The sequence below is a fragment of the Antedon mediterranea genome, chromosome 3 (genome assembly GCF_964355755.1).
Source record: "Antedon mediterranea chromosome 3, ecAntMedi1.1, whole genome shotgun sequence".
In the NCBI taxonomy this organism is placed as follows: Eukaryota; Metazoa; Echinodermata; class Crinoidea; order Comatulida; family Antedonidae; genus Antedon; species Antedon mediterranea.
In genome coordinates, this window is record NC_092672.1 from 27622604 (window position 1) to 27647289 (window position 24686).

Sequence of the window (24686 nt, forward strand, 5' to 3'; positions counted from 1 at the left end):
ATTTAACAAGGGTGTGACATGCAGAGAACAACTTCGTCACATACAAATATCTTGACTCCATAAAATGTTCTAGCACTAAATGTCTACATGTATTATACATTTATACATTTAGTGCTAGAACATTGTATATTTTATAATGACGTCAAAATTGGTGATATTACATTTTACACTGTTTTTAAAGGAATTTATCTACTTTCCTTCTATCTTCATGATCATTTTAAGTATTGATGAATATTTTTCTTAAAAAACATAAAAGGTATTATGCCGACAGCTAGGATATATTGATGGAGCTATTTCATTTGGATCATCGTCTGGTTACACCAGTGCACGTTATGGCCAGTCACAGAGTACCGCGTGTCCTACAAATGTGAAATGCTCAGGTTGGGAACCAACGCTTGGTGATTGTAGCGAACTTTATACGTCATCTTATTGTACTCATGCACATGACGTCAGTGTCAAATGTCATCCTAAAAGGCAATATGTCGGTATGTCTAAGTGAATTTCACAAAATCCCATTTATGAATAAAACCCTTATGCCTATATTAGGTTTACTATTTAATAGAAGTCATTATCTATATCTAGATTTACGTAAGGGCAACATTCGGTAAATCGCGCGTTACTTCTAGAATGTTTACTCGATGGTATATACAGTTGGTTCGTACTTTCGGTACTGATTTTAACCACCTGATGTAACCCTATTTACTAATTAAATTGAGTTAGATTTTATTAGTTATTAGCATTTAAAACGAATTTAGGTTCAACGATTTGCCCCAAGTAGGGGTGTTTTGTTGATGACAGGCCTATTTTCTTAAACAATTATTTGCGATGAATAAAACATTCCAATCTCTCTCAGTAAAATTATTTGATTTAACACAATTCAATAAATGTATGGGTCCTTGGGGATAAACTTAAAACCTTTAGATATAGTATTGCAATACTTTGAAAATACTGTAAATACGTATTAACCATTTTTGTCGCCGTTTGAATCGCAAATTTCTAATTGTTATTGTGGGTACTGTTAGATATATGAACACAAATAAACTTTATTACTATGAGTGTGGGTAGACCCTCCGCGTTTAGCTATCTCCTTCTACGATACTTGTTTTAATAGCTGATAACCGGTTGAACAGCTCGAGTACAGCATCATAATGTTGAAGACAGGCCGATTTTTGTACTTTACTATTTCAATCGACTATGACAGTGACAGTTTTAACAAAGTATTACATCGCAAATGGTTTACTGTATTTAGTGGTAAATTATTTATAGGTCTATAAAACATGAACACATATTTCGTTACTGAGTGGATAAAGAATATATTTAAAAATTGTTCCTCTTTGTACCCATTGTCTTCCCCATTCCTCAACACTAATGTCATATACAAAACCCAAATTGAGTTTGTTTAAATTAGTCCAAATCAAAATTTTGGACTCATTTTGTGACAAGTTTCTCTTTCGGAAGTAATTCCCAAGGTGGTAATTTTAGTTGACTACATAAATTATTCGTTTCTATAAACGACAATGTATTATAGTCCTGCGGTACGTACATTAAAAAAAACATTTTTCTTAAACGCTGAAATTACTGTGTATTAGAGAACGTCAATCTGTGGGCACGACATAGATGGTCCGCGAGCAAAGCAAGTATTTCTATTTAATTTAAATTAGATAATAACATTGATTATATTGGTATTCTATGTAGTTTAATTTTAAATTGGTTGGTCACAAGGTAACTGCCAGTATACTGTAGGTAAGGGGGAAGGTAGTGGAATTGCTTATTGAAAATTATTTATGTTTTTTTCTCAGAATGTCACTGCTTTGTGTCCTCTGAATGTAACAGAACAACCGGAAGTTGCCCTGGTGACCAATGTGCTGTGGGATGGGCCGGAGATTTTTGTCAAATCGGTAAAAAGTTAAATTTAATTGGAAAATGCTCAAGAGGACTAATAATTAGATTCATCATTGTAAATTAATTGCTCCATTCCAATTTAATGGTTAAATTTGTTCTATTCATTTTGCTCCATAATATTTCTTACTATTCTATTATTTTACTCCCTAATACGTTTTTGTTTTCTAAAATGTTGCAATGCATACTGAATACAACACCCATATCAATATAACTCTAATATACAATATTATATAGCAAGGTGCGTAAGTCTACTTCACTACTATTAATACACGTTGTGTAAAGTGTAAATGAAAATTGGAATTCCCCCGACTACGTTAATACATTTTTTAGCAATATTTCTGTATAAGTAGAGCATTCACATGTTTTAATCTTAGATTGACAGGTTTATTTGTTTATTTAATAATTGAAATCCTTCGAAAATAGAACTACCACCAGCCTTATCAAAACCACCTCGGATGGTTCCTTCCGGAACTTCATTGAGTCCAAGAGTAAATTGGGATGAATTTTCTTCCAATGATTTTAATGTTTTTCCTGTTGTGGGATACTCTGTGTACTACATCGATACATCTCATATCGGATATGAGGAACATTTAATTTGTGATGTTGGTGCTACTACAACTTGTCGTACATCAACCCTCCCTGCTGGTAGAATAATTGAAATCGGTGTAGCATGTCGGATAAAAACTGGATCTACAAAAACACGAGGACCTCTATCACCGACGGTAAATTTCACAACGTATACAGACGGTAAGAAAGAAAATCCTTTTAAAGTTAGGCCTATCACTATAAATTTGTAATTAAATATCACAGGTCACAACATAATAAATCTCGTGATAAAACTTTGTAAAAGAAATCAAAACATAATATTAATCAACAGATTCACAAACCCTATTGGATAAGCGCGGATGACCATTTTTTGCTTTTTAAATTGAACATTTAGTTGAAATTTAGAATTTTAATCAATCAAAATAAAAAATTGATAATAATAAATTAATTTACATACTGTAATTATTATAATTATTATGTAGGCTACCGTGCAGTATATTAGTTTTACAATTTTATTTTGTAATGCTGACTAAGATTAATTCCAAACAAAACTCAAATAAAGCAAGGTTTTCGGTAGCCTATATTATGTCGTTCCAAAAGAAATCAATATTTGATTGTTTCTCGACGTTTCGATTGTTGTACTCAGCTGCTTTCTGGAGTCAAGTTGACGCAATTAATGAATAGAACAAGCACAGTCTAATCAGTATTGTTATTATTTTAGAAAAAGAAATGGACTTTATTGTAATGAATTACAGTCCTTTGATTGAATTAAACAACCCCGAGTCAAGTCTCAAACTTGGAGGTTACAACACAGGTGAACATCAAACAAATAACGTCAACTTTGGGCGTAAAATCGGCAATGATGCAATAAATGGTACCGATGGCGAAGAGCTAAACCTAGGCCTACTTGAAAACGGTATTTTGACATCAGATAACAACATGTTTCCTCTACAAAGCACATTATCGGTCGTTCAGAAGTTTGATTTCACATCGATGCTGTTGGAGCTTCCAGCTAACGTCACTTCCGAAAATATTGGCGTGTTCTACACTTGGTCATCAACTGGGGTACTAACTTCTAATATTACAACGTTTAGTGTTTCAAAGGAAGGTAACTATTTTATACAGATATTGCCTGCTTAGAGGTTAAATTTTGAATTGAAATTTCCTTGGGAATGATATTTTGCTCTCGGAAATGTTTCCTTCAGATAAAATCCATTCAATTTTTTTATTTCAAATTGAAGTCCAAAATCTAAAAAAAACTGTCAATAAGCTCTAAAGGTCTGCTCATACAAAAGCCTCTTTACTTGACTAATAATTGGTCTGAAGTTTAGAGACAAATGTTATTAAGTAAAGATACGTTTTAAGAAAGGTGGTAGGCCTAAGCGAAAATCGATTTTAACAGTCTAAAGTATTTCTGACTCTCCCCTGACTGAACTACTTTTCATTGTAGTTATATGCAGTTTTATTTATTTATTTAAAAAATAGTTTAACATTATTTCATCGTGTATTAACACGTATGTTATATTGTGGAAATAAATTGAAATTGAAAATTGAAATTGAAAAGATTAGTAGGCCTATAATTGCAGTTGCCTTTATTACTATCTTTTCATTTATAGCTAAAGTTCGATCAAGGAACAGAACGATAATAGCAGGTTTTGGAGAAAGACTTGAATTAGAGGTGAACATAGAAGACGGTGATTCAGATGAACTACGTTGGCGCCATAACGGACGTGATGTAATGATTGACTGGAATGGAAAGACTAGTTTAATTATTGAAAGTGTTCGTACTAAAGATGGCGGTATATACGAATGTTACATAGATGGGGAAAGAGAGCTGGGATTACAAGCAATAATTCAAGTTTTTATAAGAGGTGACAATCTATCTTATTTTTTACCCTTTGCGATGCCTGGGGTATTTTATGCCCTCTCACAGTTAAATGTATTCAAATCACCAAAATGGGCAAATGTAAACAAACTTCCCCTAAATCCTGTCAAATGCGCCGTAATGCATGTTACAAGATGTAAAGAGATAGTTAACTGGGATTATACCATAGAATCAGACAATATTCCTAAAGTTACAGAATTCAAATTTATAGGTGTGTAGGCCTATGCAAATAGTTTGTTGTCGTGTCATACACAAGTTAATTTTGTTGTTGTAAAGCAAGCAGATTGCTTGGTTTCTTTTCAAAATGTAGTAAAAATATGTCCTGGTTAGCTATGTTGAACTTATACAAAGCCCTATTACTTCCAGTCGTTACCTACTGTTATTCAATGTGGGCACCATTCATACAGGGCGCCGTATGGGACATTGCTAATTTTTTCGAAATATTACAATTTTGTCTACACAAAATTAATTTTGTCAATACAAAATTCATTTTGTCAACACAAAATTCATTTTGTATTTACAAAAATTCATTTTGTGTTGACAAAATTTATTCTGTGTGGACAAAATTAATTATGTGTAGACAAAATTGTAATATTTCGACAAATTTAGCAATGTCCCAAACGGCGCCCCGTACCTACATATTAATAGAATAGAAAGTATACTGTACAAAGGAAAGCAACAAGGGTAATAATGTTTAGAAAGAAAGGCAATACTTTTCATAATTCTGTATTTGTTTCCTTTCCAAGACTATGGGAGCAAATACCAAATGACATAAAAGATTCACAAACACTTTCAATATTTAAGGCTGCTCTAACAAAACATTAAATTTCATGTTATGTATAGTTTATTTGTATTTTTCTTGTATATGGTTTTATCTTAACTGTTTGTATTGTATGGAGTGAGTGCAAAATCTAGTTGGGCTTTAGTCTATTCTCATTTCTGGTTATTTTTGCATTGATGACCGAATAAATATTATTATTATTATTATCTATTTCAAATCGCTCTCGAAGGAGAAGCTATAAATGTTATAAAGGCAATAAAAGTCTACACAACTATCAATATCATTAAAAATAAAAAAGACGTCATTGATTTGATGAATTTGTGTTATTCAACATAAATAAAAACAACTCTCTGTTGCTTTAGATTGCCCAACACCCAAATGGGGCGCCGATTGCGACAAAGATTGCCCAGTTTGTTACAATGGAGGAGTATGTCATACTATCAACGGGACATGTTTGTGCCCTTCTGGGTTTATGGGTGATGACTGTAGTGAACGTACGTATCGTTTTTTTTTTATTTCGAATGCTATTAAACAAACTTTAAATATACAAAAGTAGAAGGAGAGTCAATTACTGATTTTTTGTTTTTGAAGCATGTGGTGACAATAACTGGGGACGTTCCTGTTCAGAAATTTGCAGTAGTTCAAATAGAGGTTGCGACGCCATTTTGTTCTGTTTGCCTGAACCATTAGGGTGCTCATGTATGGCTGGGTTCAAAGGACCGGATTGCAACGAATGTAAGTATAAGGACAAGATAAGTGTTGTTTTTTACTTTAGTTTTTCTCTCTCTTCAATTAGAAAGGAAGCAAGTTATGGTTTCTCTCTTATTATTCCAAGTGTGTCCATACGGGACGTTTGGCGCCGACTGCAAGAGTTTGTGCCACTGCAAGTTTAACGCCTGTGATAGGTCAATGGGATGTATGAATATAACATGCGATGAAGGTTTCAGTGGACCACAATGTCAAGGTAAGGATATTTAATACATCTGACATCATCTACAATTCTGTGACGTCGTAACACGTCATACAATTTGTGTTTGTTTAATACGGTGAATATACACGAATAACCTATATACATTAGGATGACACAATGGCTGTTTTGTTGCAGATTATGATTATCCAACACCATGTCCCGATGGTTTCTACGGAACATTGTGCCAGTATAAATGTCACTGTTCTATGACGCTAGGATGTCTCAAGAATGGAACTTGTCTCTTTGGTTGCCAAGAAGGTTGGGGTGGCGAGGACTGTCAATTTGGTAACTTATAATATTATCTTGAGTGTGCACCATTGCCATAGTTATCACAGTACATATCTATACCAACATACTCTATGTTTTGATTGTTTTTTAACATACATTCAACAGCGAGTAACATCACTTGCCAACAATGTTACGCAAATTCGGCCTGAAATTTTAAAAACAAAGTTGACACTACAGTGCCCCAAATCATAAACTCGTATTTAAAAAGAAATGAATATAAACTACAAGGACATAACAAAATGAACGCCCTAAAAGAACAAAAAGGTAAAACAACAGAATTGAAATTGTTGATAAGCTTTTCACTGTTTGTACTTCTTGCAGCTATCCCAGCTCTTCTCAATCCTCCACGCATCTTAAGGTCTAATTTCCACAGTGTTCATCTTGAATGGGATGAATGGGAAGTCCACAAAGACTACGGCCTGGGAAACGTTACCGGGTATCGTCTGTTTTATCGGTATACAACGCCCTCTGAAGGTGTAGTACGATCTGGCGATTATACAGAGGGTACAGAACTGGTACTGCGTGAGCTTAATCCTTGTAGACGATACGAGATATTTATTCGAGCGTATAGAACCATATCTGGTGAGCTATTCATTGGAAGACCCAGTTCATCAGTATTTCATGACATGGCTTGTAATTGTAAGTAGCAATATCACTTCATAATTTTAAGACAAATACTAAGTAGCCTATCTATTACTCTATCCCCTTCAAGATTCAAAACTGTGATAAGGCCTATCTTGTTTGGATGATGAGAAGGTTGGGGTGGCGAGGACTGTCAATTTGGTAATTAATTTAAGCCTATCTTGCACACAATGGTTTCGTTTTTTTCAACAGCGAGTAAAAAAACTTGTCAAAGCAGATGCGGTCTAACAATTATTTGACACTAAAGTTCCACAAAAAAACTTTTAGAAAGAAAATGAACGTCGTAAAACAATTTATAAGAACTGTTTGCATTTTTAAGATTCAAACATGTGATATGCATGCTTAGATGATGAGTTCCATCCAATATTCACATGAGGCACGTAGGGCTACTATAGTTTAACACAATGTTAATCCGAATTAGTTTCTTCAACAGACGGCAGCGTCGGAGTAACGTTAATGGTACATCCAGCAGTTGTCGATGTTTACAACAAAACTGACAATGTTAACATCTTTGTTTACTCCGGAGCTCTCTCTACAAACATGAGGCTACGACGTACCTGTAGTACTGGTGCAGCTGATGTTATTGGTCGACCTGTGTCTTGGTTTGATGGAAGTCCGTACCCAGGATCACACGTTTTGCCAACTATGATGTTTCCTGAGAATACAATGATTGAAACAGTTGCTGAGTTTGAATACCACGCCCTCATTGCCAAGATTCCAGGAGAATCTTCTTTGGCCAAAAGTGGTGCCTTTTCTGCTGACATTCTAGGGATATGGGCGTTGCCGAGTCAGTCTACAATTGTCATCTTAGATAAAAATGGTAATGTTTTCAATTGCAAACATTTCTCTATTATAATGTTTTATTAGTAAGCCTGCATATTATGACGTAAGACATATATGTTTTAAATGATTACGGTTTTTTAGTAATAGCCCTACAAGCCATGACAGATAAGGTAAGATATTTGTAACTTTTGATTTTGGCCAAAAAGGATCAAATTTACAAAGTGTGTTATTACTTACTAAATTACTAAAGGATTGTTGTACGCTGCTTACAAAAACTCCAAATGGAATAAAATAGAAGGATATAGTATAGTTTCAAAGAAAAAAGACAGGTTTTAGTGAATATTAAATTGCGTTTCCTTCTTCGTTTTACTTATTTCTTATCATCTACATTTCAGCCAACGTTAAGCCTGTGGAGAGAACAGTTGTAGTTGGAACTGGTGATAGAATTGTTCTCTCTGTAACCACTGACAGCAATACAACGGGACTAAGATGGCGCTATAACGGTGGGAACGGAATCAAAGAATGGAAAGACAAGGGTACAGTGATCATTGAGCATGCGCGAACCAAAGATAGTGGAATTTACGAATGCCACTTTCTAGCGAAACGAAATCAAGGAAACCATGCAATTATTCAATTAAATGTTAAAGGTAGGTTTTTAATGCAAGTATAAGAAGTTACAATTAAGAAGGACCCACACTAATGATGTATTTTAAAATCATACTATAATTATTTTTAAAAAGTTACAAGATAAATACTCACAACAAATCCACCGTCATTGGTTGTTTTCATTCCATTATTAGTCATGTTGCATCGTCATTCTAATGATAAATGTTCGGTGTTCTGGTACATCTTAATTCAGTAACTTCATAGCTGCACATCATGAATTGTTTAATAACTTAAAATAAACAGTTTTAACCTCACTATGTATTTTTTTTACAGATTGTCCATTGGGAAAATATGGACCTGACTGTACCTTAAATTGTCCAGTATGTTACAACGGAGGGATTTGTGACGCTCAGACGTCATTGTGTGTCTGTCCGAGTGGTTTCACTGGAAACGATTGTTCAGAGGGTTTGTTACTTGACAATTATTAGGTGTTGCATGTTTAATTATTTATTCGTCTAAATATAATATAATAGCCCTAAACGTTTGTCGGTGCCAACATGTTTGTACGTAATTTATAGCAAATGTGTGATGAAAGTGTTTTGCAAAATGGTGTAAGCATTTACTTCGTCCATGTTTGCGTGTAGAAGTAGAAATCATTTCACACTTCATTCAATTCAATTCTAAACATTCAAAGGATGTTAAATAAAGCTTCATTTGTTTCAATTAGTATGTAATTCTGGATATTGGGGAGAAGATTGTTCTTTGAATTGTGACAATGAAGATAATGGTTGTAGAGGCAACTTATTCTGTCCTGCTTCACCACTTGGTTGTGCTTGTTTGCCGGGATTTCATGGACATGACTGCAATGAAGGTAATAAAGATGGAAATAGTTTTCTTTAGATATTCCTTGAAGCTAAGCAAAACAACTTAAAGAACCAAACAGTAAAATGAATCGACAGCATTACCAACATATTTGGATTGTCCAATTGATTTTAAATTTTGGGTCTTTGCTAATTTCATTACGGCCTAAATACACATGGACGGCAAGCTCTACCGTCCTGCTGCCATTTCACTGTCAGGCTAGCAAGATATTCTTCATCCACTGTATCTGTCAATCTAGCTTAAATATTAATAATATCGTATGGTAATTTGTAAATATGACAATAATTTATAGATTTTCATTTCAGTATGCAGTGAGGGTTTCTACGGAGCAGACTGTAAGCAAGTATGCAATTGTCCAGCAGACAATTGTGACTCAGTTGCAGGGTGCGAGATTGAATCATGTTTCCCGGGATTTCATGGACCTCAATGCCAAGGTAGGCTAAGCTCATCAGTTGAATTGTTCCATGATGACTTGTTGTTCGTTGTACTATAAGGAATAAACTTTGCGTATATGCTAAATATTGGAATACTCAAGTGTACTTCACTCTGCTTCCTCTCTAAAGTAAATTGATGTAGGCTTAAAAGATTGGAGGGTGAGTATAGTGAGAGTTAGGCGCTATCAAACTATCTTGATGGAAGAGGTTGAATACCGTAGACGGGATAGTTTAGACTAATAGCTAGCCAGACCTTTTAAGCTTGGGAAATACTATACAATTTTTTTTTTGCAGAGCATGTAAACGTATCTTGTACAAATGGTACTTTTGGACGTCTTTGTAATCAACATTGCCATTGTCAAAATTCAGATTCCTGTTATAGCAACGGCACATGCGCAGATGGAGTGTGTGACGAAGAATGGGGCGGTTATGATTGTCAAATAGGTAACTAACGGTTATTTTAATTTATTATTATTTAATTTTTTTCGATAACATTTTCTTGTGAAACTTGAAAATGTCTGCATTTTTATCTTAATTAGCATTACCATACCTCGAACATGGTCCTACATTGTATGTTTCGCCAAACCGTCGAGAGATTACAGTCAGCTGGTTTGATTGGGTATTTGGTCGGGATTTCGGAAATGGTCCAGTCGTATCCTATGAAGTATTATACAAGGACTCTATCAACGGGAACTACACAACGACTGGAGTTACAACAACTACTAAGTTTATATTGAATAAACTGAAACCAGGAAAACAGTATAACGTTGCTATTAAATGTCTAAAGGATGTTGATGGACAGATGACGTCTGGACCATTAAGTCCAGCAAGTGCTGTCTCAACCTGTAAATTATCAGGTAAAATACTACATGTAGACGTGTACTAAGTTAGTTTACTAGACGCATGACAGCCGTTCACAACTGGATATATACGCATAATAATGGTCATTTATTTGAGAACCACGTTTCTGATTGTATAGTATAGAAAATAGTAATACAGTACATAGATATAACATTCCCATTGTAATTAAAATTGCCTTCGTCAGGAAAATAAATCACATTGACGTTCCTAACAATGTTATTCAAAACAATAAAATAAGGTCTAGCACACAATGTGGAGCTTTCGACTTGCGTTGAACGATGACCTATGAACTGTTACGTCATAATTCATCATGTGCAGAATAGGACATTTGAACGTGCTTTCTCACTCAATTTTCCAGGAGACAAACAGCGACATAATAATTGGTCTAGATTGTCGCAAATTGAACGCCTCCTAACTAATATAACGTTTACAAGAATGTTTCTTTTTATTTCAGATGTATAGACAAAAAGAAGCCAAAATCTTGTTATGTCTTTGAAAACTTCCTTAAGCCCATGTGCCATTAAGTGTTTAATTAATTATAGTAGTAAGCAGCCGTAGCAGGCTAAATATAACAATAATAAGTTTACAATAAAAAATAAATCAGCTCTTTAGAACAATATAACAGAATAATATCTAAATCAGGAGAAAGAAAGTTTTAATTACTGATCTAGTCGTCTATACTCAACGGAAATAAATTACATAATGCCTATAGGACTAAATAGGCCTAAGTCACAGATAAGTAAAAGTAATTAACGTATTACGTTAGGTTGTTAAATTGCAGCACTATTGCTTCACTGAACTTAACTACCCTATATAGATTAACAAAGTATTTAAAAAACACAAGTTTTCAAAACCAGAGAACGTTGTAGTAGTACAATGCTCACATTATAATCTTATATAATTTTATAGTTAATAGTATAACGAAATTAATATTATAATATCATTTATAGAATGAAATAAATTTCTCTGCATTATCGGCGTTCTTTTAAAGTATTTTTTACTGATGGCAGGTAACGGGGTAGTGCCAACACAGATGTACGCTTAGGTATTAAAATGGAGTGAGTTGTATCACTTGTAATATTGTACTTACTAATATTCCATCAGACTGCATCTCCCGCCTTCCTTTTTCGTATAAATCACAACGTATTTCAAGTAGTGAATGGGATAATTCGATAACAAAAACACTTGCTAGAACATAGTTTGTAAGTATACCAAATGATACATATTCTTTGGTATGCCATACTCAAGCAGCAAATCAATCCACTTGCATTGTACACATGTGTATGTGCAAATGATTTGCATATTAATTGTGTTATAACGAAGAAAATTACAACACGTGATGATGGATATGGAATATTCACGGTAATGATAACGATAATGATGACAATGATAATGATTATGTTGAATATAAGGCTTGGTTCCCACTAGAGACGAAACCCACCGACGTCGGTTGTTTTTCTACGTCCTTGCGTTGCGACTCTAGTGTAAACCACGCTTAAATGATGTTAATGATATTAGGATGATTGTGATATGAAGACTGATGATTATGACGACGATAAGGATTTGGAATTGGAATTGTTTGGCTTTGGTAAAATTGAAGCCTGGTTCCCACTAGGGCGCAACGCAAGAACGTAAAGGCAACGCAAGCGTGTTGACTAATGGCAAGCGACAGTTCGAATAATCCATCGCTTGTGATTGGTCAACTCACGCTGCGTTACGTCCTTGTGTCGCGTCTCTTGTGGCAACCAAGCTTAAACATGGTATCACTTTTTCGACGTTGGTATTGCCTTCACACATCCTTGATTCGCGCTAACAGGCCTATTACTATTATGTTTAGTTCGTTTTTCGAGTGTCCAATTAATTATAGGTGTCTGTGAACAGGGATTAGACTTGTCCCAGTTTGGTATTTATAATCTTTGTTATGCTAGTCCAGCCATCGGCGTTTCTATTTTAGTCTGGAAATATTAATTATTGTATTTGTGAGCTCAAGTATTATACGTATGAAACGCCATAAGTGCCAAAATATTTATCTTTTTTGCTAATGCATTCGAAATAACCAAGACTAAATAGTAGGGATGTCTCAAAGGAGGGTTGCTAATAATATACTGCCTGTTGTTATTCTGTTTTTATACCTCAAGTCTTTGATCATATCCATACACCGCGTTTCGATTGACAACAACATGCGCCGGACAGTTTCCGCTTCGCCACAGGTCCTGTCGACGGACCTGCACAAGCACTCTTTTCCGCCAGGTGACGTACAAAAGCTGACTTGCGCGAAGCGCCATGTTCTGACGATTTTACTAAAAATAGGCCTATGGAGAAAATGTCACCCTTTATTATGCTATTACCTCAGTTTTCATATTATCTAAAATATACATTTTTAATACAATTATAATAACGTGAGAGTGCCATTTCCGACCATCTAAGTGTCATATTTTCAAAATCGCCAAAACTCAGTCCCAACCATGGTGGAGGTTGGATTCCCTACAATTGCGCCCCTCCCATTTTCACAAAATCCTGGATGATTGTGAAGAACTCGGTATTGTTGAAAGAAACCACTTATCTACAGGCATACCACGTATTAACAGAGTCATTTATGTTCTGCAAATCAAAAAACATTTAAGGTATGTTCATTTTGAAACCCGGATTCGATGAGGTAGGTGGAAAACCTCGGTGGCGACTGGAAAAGGGAGCCCAATCACCACACAAGAGCTGACGAAGTCTTGCTGACAGCTAGAAAAACCTGTCTCGATTCGCGTTATTTTACTGGTTTATAATTCATGAACTATCTACCTCATTACTTAATCTAAACCAGGTAATATTGTTTTCACAATCCGGAATATGTTGTATGTGTTGTATTTGTTTGAGTGTCCACAAACAAAACTGCCGAATTTCAAAATTTGTATTCACTTGCTACCTGACCATGGGCTTTGTGAACTTTCAAAAGTCATAACGTCACATTTTACGTAGGCACAATATAATAATGCGTTAAAAGCACACTTAACGTTTAGTAGGCCTGTTAAGTGACCCAATCCTTCAAATTGTGATAACATTCTGAAACTTTGCACAGTTATTCATTAGGGTGTCAAAAATATGAAATGGAAGGGTTGCACAGAATTTGGTCAGGGGAAAGCCGCCATTTTGGATTTCAAAATGGCGGACCCAAATTGTTCACTTTTCAGGTATATCTCTGCTAAATAGGCACATAGAGTTCTGAATTTAGGTGCAAATTATATGGTAATGGGGTAACCCAACATATTGGTATAACTAACATTTTAATTGCATGGCGGCCATTTTGGATTTCAAAATGGCGGACTTCAAATTTTCACTTTTTAGGTATTTTCTCTGCAAAAGAGGCACCTAGTGTTCTGATTTTAGGTCCAAATTATATGGTAGTGGGGTCACCAAACATACTGGTATAACTAACATTTTGATTCCATTGCGGCCATGTTGGATTTCAAAATGGCGGATTTCAAATTTCCATTTTTCAGGTATATCTCTGCTAAAAAGGCACCTAGAGTTCTGATTTTAGGTGCAAATTATATGTTAATGGGGTCACCAAACATATTGGTACAGTATAACTAACATTTTGATTGCACACGGCGGCCATTTTGGATTTCAAAATGGCGGACTTCAAATTTTCACTTTTCAGGTATCTCTGCTAAAAAGGTACACAGAGTTCTGATTTTAGGTGCCAATTATATGGTAATGGGTCACCAAACATATTGGCATTTAACTGACATTTTTATTGCATGGCGGTCATTTTGAATAGTACGGTACCTACAGTTATAATTTTAGGTACAAAGTATAATATAGTATTGAGGTCAACAAACATATTAGTATAACGTCATTGATTGCATGGCGGCTATTTTGAATGTAGCTCAACCCGTATGGCTTTACACTATTTGTTTATGTTCATAATTACATGCATTTAACACGGACACTTATTGTAGGTCACATTTTCCCTGGCAACCACACAGCTCTGTACATCGTAAATCACTCTTTCTGCATTTACAGCATCCAAGATCACAGTCAGTGTGTCCAAAGCGAATTAAAACCTTTGTGACATCTGAAAGTTCTCCAAGCAATGAACTCCAAGCTGGACTAAATTTGTTGCCCTCCTTCCTCTATCCCCAGTTCGCTGGGTCCTGTTCAACCCTGAATGCATCTAGACAGTCGTACCACTTCCTGGCTTCCGTTACACATGTTCTCTTAATGCCGCAGATGTTGAGGGATATTTTCAATAGGCTTTTTCTTGTTGTAAAAAGATATCGTATTGCATCATTAAATGTTCTGCAGTAGACATAGTTACAACAAACTGTTCTAGATAATCTGTGTCTGTTTCACTAACATGCCCTGCAGACAATGACATCCTCTCAAAAATTGGAATGAAAGAACAAGTAAGCGGCTGATGCTTGTGATCCAAGAGAAGAAGCAATCTCGTGTATTAAGATGTACTTCAAGTGCTTCCCCACTCCTAACTCGATCAGAAGCTTGTGGATGCCAGGTATTCTGTGGAAAGCTGACAACAACATCACTGTGTACAGTCTTGACAATGCGTGGACAATTTCAGCGGCAAGTTTAACGTGAACAAACATACGTTCATCTGCCTCTTCTATGTTACATGGCATCAGCGATTGTATATTTACTGGTTTGTTACAGCTCTGTCTCCCAAAGACCCTACAAACATTCCGTGATTTGTGCCAATGTTCTCTACTACTTCAGTTACAATAAATGAAAACAACTCTGATTTGTTGTCATCAAATCTAAAAAATGTGGTCCAATTGTTGGGCATGCTCCCGCTGGCTTTAACGACCCTCCTTACACCAGAAACGTGGTTTGAACGCGTACCAGACTTTAAACTGTCATTAAAGTATCTATCGAAAAACAAATCTAGTTGTGTCACTGATCGAAGTTGACACAAATCACGGAATGTTTGTAGGGTCTCTAGGAGACAGAACTGCAACAAACCAGTCTGTAAATATACAACTGCTGATGCCATGTAACATAGAGGCAGATGAATGTATGTTTGTTCATGTTAAACATGCCGCTGAAATTTTTCCGCGCATTCTTGTCAAGACTGTAGACAGTGATGTTATTGTTATTGCATTGTCAGCTTTCCACAGAATACCAGGATCCACGAGCTTTGGATCGAGTTTGGAGTGGGGAAGCACATCCCAATACACGAGATTGTTTCTTCTCTTGGACCACAAGCATCAGCCGCTTACTTGTTCTTTCATTCCTTTAGCGGTTGTGATACAACTTCATCTGTTCAAGGAAAAGGTAAAGCTACATTTAACGAGACTTGGAAAAAGATGCCATGAATGACTTCAGTTTTCGATAGGATGTCATTGTCTGTAAGGTAAAGTGTCGAGACCTAAGCTAATGATAATGGCCGTGGTGCCCATCTCCATTTCTTTAGCGTTTGAGCCAGACTCCACTAAGTGTGTATGTTTGTGGGGGTACGCCACTCCTCCCGCACAAACGATTTACCTTCCCAGTACTTTTTACATACCGGTACCCATTTCTATCATCTGGGTGGGGAGGAACAATGTGGATAAAGAATCTTGCTTAAGGACTCAACACTGCAGTGACCGACCGAGCTTGAACCAGCAACCTCTTGATTGCAAGTCCAATGCTCTAACCACTGCGCCACAGTGCTCCACACTCCATTGTCTGTAGGGGATGTTAGTGAAACAGTTCATTGCTGGAACTTTCAGATGTCACAAAGGTTTTAATTCGCTGTGGACACACCGACTGTGATCTTGGATGCTGTAAACGCAGAAAGAGTGATTTACGATGTACAGAGCTGTGTGGTTGCCAGGGAAAATGTGACCTACAATAAGTGTCCATGTTAAATGCATGTAACTATAAACATAAACAAATAGTGTAAAGCCAGTACAATTTGAGCTACGTTCAAAATGGCCGGCGGCGGCAATGCAATCACAGACGTTATACCAATATGTTTGGTGACCCATTACCATATAATTTGCACCTAAAATCAGAACTCTGTGTACCTTTTTAGCAGAGATATACCTGAAAAGTGAAAATTTGGGGTCCGCCATTTTGAAATCCAAAATGGCCACCATGCAATCAAAATGTTAGTTATACTATTATTGGTGACCCCATTACCATATAATTTGCACCTAAAATCAGAACTCTAGGTGCCTTTTTAGCAGAGATATACCTGAAAAGTGAAAATTTGAAGTCCGCAATTTTGAAATCCAACATGGCTGCCATGCAATCAAAATGTTAGTTGTACCAATATTTTTGGTGACCCCACTACCATATAATTTGCACCTAAAATCAGAACTCTAGGTGCCTTTTTAGCAGAGATATACCTGAAAAGTGAAAATTTGGGGTCCGCCATTTTGAAATCAAACATGGCCGCCATGCAATCAAAATGTTAGTTATACCAATATGTTTGGTGACCCCACTACCATATAATTTGCACCTAAAATCAGAACTCTAGGTGCCTTTTTAGCAGAGATATACCTGAAAAGTGAAAATTTGGGGTCTGCCATTTTGAAATCCAAAAAGGCGGCTTTCCCCTGACCAAATTTTGTGCAACCCTTCCATTTCATGTTTTTGACACACTAATGAATAACTGTGCAAAGTTTCAAAATATTATCACAATTTGAAGGATTTGCCTAAAATATGCACCTTAACATGCCTACTAGTTTAACAAAATGACTAAACAAATAGTATAGTTTATTACGAAACAAATCAAAATGAAACGTGTTCTAAGTACATATAAGGGCGTTTTTTTATTAAAACCTAAAATACTACAAATGCAAAAAGACAACTGTACAAACAAATAATATTGCATCCATAAATTTAACCTCATTGACGGAGGTAATAAAGGTCTTACAATCAAGGAAGCATGTTTTGCAAATATGATTTAAGAATATGGATCCAGTCATAGGTTCAACCAGTACTGTTAGTATTCTCACAGCCAAACATCAAAGGTCTAGGTTACGAGCCCGAGTTACATAATTGTACAACTCATAATTATTAGTTTCGTCTGTGATGATGATTTTCTCAAGACTTTGATCATCCCGCTTTTTCACATGAGTAGGGATACCGGTCACTTTCGCTTATACCGAATCTGGTTTACGTTTTCAATACGGAAATTACCTTTAATGTAAATGTTTGTATTAAAAAGCCAAACATTTTACCAAAGTTCTGTCAACCATTGCAATAAACAGGACAATTAACAGTGTAGTTATATTAACAGGAACAAATCAATACTCTAATGGTCCTACTTAAATTCAATATTGGATAACAATAAGTTTAAGATGTACTTCATAAATTCGTGATAAAATAAAGTCAACATTTAATATAGACATAATACCTATGAGAACACTAAACACTTGATTAAAGCAGCCGGGCGTATAACTACAAGTATTGTATTCAAATTTAGTGTGAATTTGCAACAAGAGCTGTATAAATACACCACGCCCACAGTATAATTTACAGTAAGAGTTAGGCTGCCGCCGCATCTACAATCAACAGTAACAAAAGTTATGTATTTTACATTGCATATTTTTGTGTTTGCTCTCTTAGTCAGTTGGGAAACAATTAGTGGTGAGTGAACTTTTAAATGATTATTTAATACATTTTTTTGTTGACAACGACACTCCAAGAAAGCTACTTCCCTGAAGTAACTAATTATAACTACAGTCTGGTGGAGCTGTTAGCAGTTTGCTATCTCTCACCCCCCCCCCCCCCCCACCACCCAAAGGCAAAGGGAAGTATGGTACAACATGATAGTTTGAGTAATCAAGCAAAACGTGTTTTGTACTAGCCGTTCTTAATGGTGAAATTTGTTTATATGAGCTTATTTGATTTTTATAGGTAGTTATAAGACTATTCTAGATATAATAATAAAAAAAATTGTGTGTGTGTGTTATTTTAGCTCAAAATGTCCCTTACTTCCTTCTGCTTTGGTATTATGAGCGCACTATGTTGGAAAAAACTATATTGAAAGGAAGCAAATCCATATTAATTATAGTAAATCATGGTCACATGGAAAATCAAATTATAAATTAATGGTAAGCAGTATCCTCTACATTAATTATTACACAAAACCAGTATATCAAACTTTGATTTACATAAAATAGACATATTAAACATAATTACTTGAAAAATCTCCTGAAATATTTTTTTTTTCGTTCTAGAAAATATTTCATACCCAAAAATTTTAATTATTAACTCATAATACATGCAAATATTTCTCAATCATCACAATTACTATATCTTCTGTGAATATGATACTTTTTTTAAATTTTTTTTATTCATTTGGTAGAACAAAAAAAAAAAAACAGGGACAATTCAATTAATTGTTTTTAACATTAAGACTAGGCGAGGTCTTGAGTGCTACAAACAATACAAAAAACTACAATACAAAAATAATTTTACTCCCTAACGCTTGTTATTTTAAAACAGTGTAGTCACAATACAAATTGGATGGTTAAAAATGTTGCATGGTAATAACAAATATATAAGATGAAATAAAAATGTCGGGCTTTTAATAAACATAAACATTTACGACACATTTTGGAAAGCATGTGCTTCATCCCTTGTAGTCGTACTCGCATAAAATATGATATGTGATTTGTGTTTCTGTACTGTTTCATTTTATAATTCTACTTTTACTTAATATAACCTAAATACTGGCCAATATTCAATTGAAAATTGTCATGATCCAGTACCTACTAGCTGTCTGTCAAATTTTATTTTAATACTATATAATAATTATAATTTATGTCAAACATTTCAGATTACAACATTTGTATTTATTTGAAGTAGGCCTAACACTCTGTAAGTCTTTGAAAACAAAATGCATAAAATCATAAATTAAAACATTTGTTGGTATTTTGGTTAGAATCATCTTTATTTTGGAGTAAATTCTGCAAGAAATAAATGGTTTAATCAATCGATTGGAAAAGATACTTCCCTGGGACAGCCATAATACTGCAATCGGATTAGCTAGCGCTTATATAATGGTACAAGCTTGTCTCATACTTCCTTTGCCTTGGTTTTATTGTCAAAAAGTGAACATACTTCCTAATTATGATATTAATATCTCGCTTAATATCAGGTTTCTGGCAATGATTTTTAGTTTAAAATGTGCAGAATGATCCCCTGAATCATGTACGACCCATAACTCATTTTAAAAAAAAATTCCCATACCTTCCCTTCTTTGCCATAGGGTGGGGGAGGGGAGCATGTTGGTTAACGTGCTTGCCTTCCAATCTACAGTGTTCTAATTCACGACTCCACTCCACTCCACTCCTCAAATGATTCTGTAGTTGCCGTGTCTTGCTGTTGAATATGAAATATAAACAAATTAAGTTTTCAATTTGGATCTTGACACATTGCACTGATTGGTAAAGGCCTGGGTCTACGGTTATCAAACTTCCGTACTTAGAATGTATTAGTTTCTCGGACTTTTATTTTATTCTAGACTACTGTTTTAAATTGTAGAAATAAATTATTTAATTAACTTAACTAGCTTACCTCTTTTGTATGTTAGGTACATCATCGAACCATTCTGTTAAACTTGTCGATGGTACAGACTTCGGTAATGGTAAGCTACTGGTGCGGAGAAGCGGCACGTGGTATTTTTTTTGTAATACTTGGGATATGGAAGACACTGAAGTTGTCTGTAGACAACTTGGTTATGAAGGAAGTGTATCGTATACTAAAGCGTCAGGCAGTCGAACAACGGAACTTGGTGATACCTTTTCAAAGTATAGTAACAACTACGGATACTATTGCCAAGGAACTGAAACACATCTTTCAAATTGTCCTGAAAGATACCAGGGATACTCTTCCTGTGATTATGTTTTAATTACCTGTTCAAGTAAGTTAATTTGCTGTTTTTTGCGTTACTTGTAATGAACAATAACTTTCAATTGTCAGAGTTGACAGAGGACAATTCAAGCCTACTTTACAACGCATACACACCTATCCGACTGCTTTTACACACACCTCTCCATACATTCCTCAAAGCAAATGCACATAAATAACGGTGCCGTAGAAATGTTATTTAATTAAATTTACGTAAGTAAATATACTAAAAGAGCTGCATAAAGGGTAAATAGAAAAAATAAAAATCAAACAAGTTAAAACTGCTTCCATATAAATTTATTAATACGACATGCTCCGGGCATAGCCCATCATCAGGTGAAGAGAATTGTAACAAAGGATAACTTGTATAAAAACAATCACTATTGATTGAACGAGTTGTAGGCCTACGGTACTGTACATCAGTCTCGTGTCTAAATAAAGTCACAAAATTACATATAAAACAAATCATAAATTTCAAGTGTGAATATGGTAGAGACAACAATGAAATGATGCGAGAAATAACCAGTATGTAATGTTTCAATATAGCAGCCTTTTATTCTCTATTCCTTTCTCTACTCTTCTCTACCCATGCGGCTCCTCTGCTGCCCTCATCGGCAAACTATCGGATACCACATTTCCCCCTCTCTATAAAGAGCATGCGACAATAAAACATCTAAAACTAACCATATAATCAACTCTTAAACATCCATAATATAATCTCTAATCCAACTAGGTGGATTTCGATTCCTTCTTCTTCTACGAGGTTCTGCTAAGTTATTTGCTATGTTCTTTGAAGGAATATTATCTGAAATGGGAAGCTCAATTAAATCACTATCATCAAAGTCTATCATCTATCTATCAAGGAGCCAAATACTTAACATTCCATTTTTGCCCATTAGTCATGATATAGGCATATTGACCAAGTTTCTGTCTGATTGTAACTGGTTCAGTGAATTTACTCTTCCCCTTACGTACCCTCTAAGGTTTCTTAATTCTAACCACATCTCCAGGGTTGAAATATCTGTTTTAACACGTTTACGCATGTCATAGCTCTCCTTGGATTGTGCTGGTCGCTCTTTAACTCTATGGTCTACTTCCTCAGGTTTTAATTGAGGGGGGTTGTTAGTAACACCTGCAATATCTAGCATATTTCTCAAATGTAGTCCATGCAATAAAACCGAAGGAGTTTCGCCAGTAGTGGCATAACGCGTTGCCCGATATGTGCCTAAACACTCTGTGAGTGCAAGTCTCACTGGTCGCTTTTCCAATCTCGCTGTGTGGATAGTTTCATTCAGAATTCGATTAAACCGTTCAATCGTACTATTCCCTTCAGGGTGGTAAACCGTGGAAAATCTGTGTTTGATATTTTGCTTAGCGAGAAACTTTTCAAATTCTCGGCTTGTCAACTGTGTCCCATTATCTGAAAGTATCTCATCAGGGTAACCTTCTCTACTGAAAACTTCAATTAAGAACGTAATTAGAGTTTTTGCAGTGATGTCTGAACAAAACGAAACTTCAGGCCATTTACTACAGTAATCAATCAGGGAAATTATATAACGCTCGTTTGCCGGAGCCGATTAATCTGCTCCTACAAAATCAATATCCAATTTTTTCCATGGGAGTTCTGGTAAGGATACTGGTTGCATTGGGGCAATTTAGCTGACCTGGCAAGTCACACAGTGTTTAATTGCCTCAGAACGTGTACATCTATTTTAGGCCACCAGTAAAGGTCACGTAATCGCTGTTTAGTTCGAACTATACCCTGATGGTTTTTATGCGCAAATTGAACTAACTGAGCAGTAAGTATTGAAGGTACAACAACATGCTGACCCCTAAATATAATCCCATTGTGAGTAGCTAACTCATCCTTAATTCGGTGGTACGGCTGTACACTTTCTGGAATATCTTTTTTGTTATTAGGCCAACCCGAATTTAGGTGTGCTTTAAGCTGTGTACAGACCTCATCATCCGTTCGTAGCATTTTCTAATTCTGTTTTCGTTGTGGCTTTATATGCATCCGATAGAACAATTTGACAAACCGCATCGTCATCATCCTCATTTATAGCTGAATCGGACGTTTGTATTGGTAATCGCGAATGGGAGTCTGCAATTTTATTTTGTGCACCCGGTTTGTATTCCACCTTATATTTATAATGAAGCAAACGTGCGCCCCATCGCGCAATACGCATTGGTCTACGACCTGTACCTTTTGAAGAAAGTACAGTTATTAACGCCTGGTGGTCTGTGCGAAGTAAAGTGTCTCCCCCACAGGTAAGTATGCCATTTTTCGACCGCCCACACACAGACAAGTGCTTCGCGTTCCCCCACCGAATAATTGCGTTCAGGACCTGTTAACGTTCTAGACGCACATGCCACTGTTACCTGTGTACCATCACGTGTTATTTGAGTAAAGTACCGCACCGAGGCCATAGCCACTGGCATCAACAACTTTAAGATTCGGATCAAATAATACAAGGCTTGAACTGTTAATAATATCTAATTTAATATTTTCCAAAGCAGAATTTTCCTCCTCCGTCCAATTGAATGGTTCAGTTACTAGGATCTGCCTCATAGCGTTCACTTTAGATGTGAAATTGGGAACAAATTTGGCATAAAATCCTACCAGGCCTAAGATGTTCATTGCTAGTTTAACCAAACTGTATTAAACCATATTTTATTAACTTCATACTATATCCACACAAGTAACATACAGTAACAAATGCATTTTCATTAAAAAAAAAATTTTAACTAGCTAATTTGCATAATTAATTAGCGTTGATTGCATAATTTTCAAAATAATGTAGCGCTTTAACCAACTGTCATACATAGTTGATTGAGATGTCAAATTAAAGCTCTTCCCAAGATCTATCCAATGGCCTACATTATATATTATTTAGGGGGGTATGTGATAAACTATGGAAAAATATCTCATGTTCTGAAAACCAAAATCTCAACTTATGTCATGTGAAAAGTCTGGTACTACCTATATTATTTATTTTGAGGCCATTAAATAGAGCACACTCTAAAGACCATTTCTGCCCATTTTCAAGTCTGTAGGGGGTGTAGTTCTACTTCTATATTTTTTCAAAATCTGTAAAACATTGAAAATTTGAAACATAGGAAATCCCGTGTTCTAATATAATTTGGACAAAAAAATAATACAGCACATGGTATCTAAAAATAGCCTATTGGAATATCCCCTATATCATGACAAGAGAGGGCAGCAGACACATAAGTTGAAATAACCACTAAAAATGAATTTTCAACATGGTAGGGGTAGTTTTTATCAGTAAAATTTCAAATTTTTGGTTTGGTTGCCATGGCAACCGGCATGTTATTACCGTTTTTTATTAATTTATTAATAATATTAATATATATTTTAATCAATTTTTTTTTTATGTAAGTACAAATACTAAATTACTTAATTATAATGAAAAAAAAAATTGAATAAATTCTCATTTTTAGTTTCCTAACCCACATATAACACCTTTTTAAGAATGACTTAAGCTGTTGGCAGTTTGTAGAGGTTGCTGCTTTGGCGATGCCATTCACTAACTCATTACAGTACCTGGATGTATCCCTTGTATCTATGTATCTATTACATTACTTTCATTTATTTAACATCAAACTCACATTTATCATTTAAGGTCATGCCTTTCAACCGGGTAAGTACCGCCATTAACGCCCTGTGTCATGTTCTGCTTTGTCGCGTCCGGAAATAATAATATCATCTGTAAAGCATTGTAAGTTAGGTATTCCAGCCAAGATGGTTGACATCTTCTTTTGAAAACAAGGTGGGGCCGATGATAAGCCAAGACAAAATGTACGAAAACGAAAAACCCCATCATTTGTTATAAATGGTGTAAGGTTCCGACTACCAGAATCCAACTCGAGCTGGTGGTAAGCAGACTTAAGATCTAATTTAGAAAAATGAGTTGCTCCTTGCATCTCACTTAATAGCTCTTCAATCGAAGGAAGTGGAAATTTATCTTCCACTATAGCTTCATTCGGTTTCCGTAAATCGACACATATTCTGATGTTACCGTTTTTTCCACGCTACCACTAATAGGCGAGATCCACTCAGAAGAGTCAACTTTTTCAATGATGCCTTCATCGAGAACCGCTTGCCGCACCGTAAATGGAAGTCTACGTAGTTTTTGTTGCACCGGTTTTATACCAGGAGGAACTTTGACCTTATGTGTAAAACCTTTAACTTTACCTAGCCTTTCTGAAAACAAACATCGAAACTGT

General features: G+C 35.5%; 1 protein-coding gene across 1 annotated transcript; it reads left to right on the top strand.

The window, feature by feature from the left end:
* Window positions 1-1617: 1617 nt before the first annotated feature.
* On the top strand, window positions 1618-11668 carry LOC140044243 (uncharacterized). The gene is made up of 18 exons (XM_072088720.1): window positions 1618-1633; window positions 1800-1898; window positions 2326-2649; window positions 3170-3556; window positions 4065-4319; window positions 5477-5608; window positions 5706-5849; window positions 5950-6078; window positions 6220-6369; window positions 6694-7011; window positions 7436-7834; window positions 8193-8444; window positions 8737-8868; window positions 9131-9274; window positions 9591-9719; window positions 10014-10163; window positions 10259-10576; window positions 11035-11668. Exons 1-18 carry the CDS (start codon window positions 1618-1620, stop codon window positions 11040-11042), a joined length of 3486 nt encoding a protein of 1161 aa, XP_071944821.1. The 3' UTR covers window positions 11043-11668.
* The last annotated feature ends 13018 nt before the right edge of the window (window positions 11669-24686 follow it).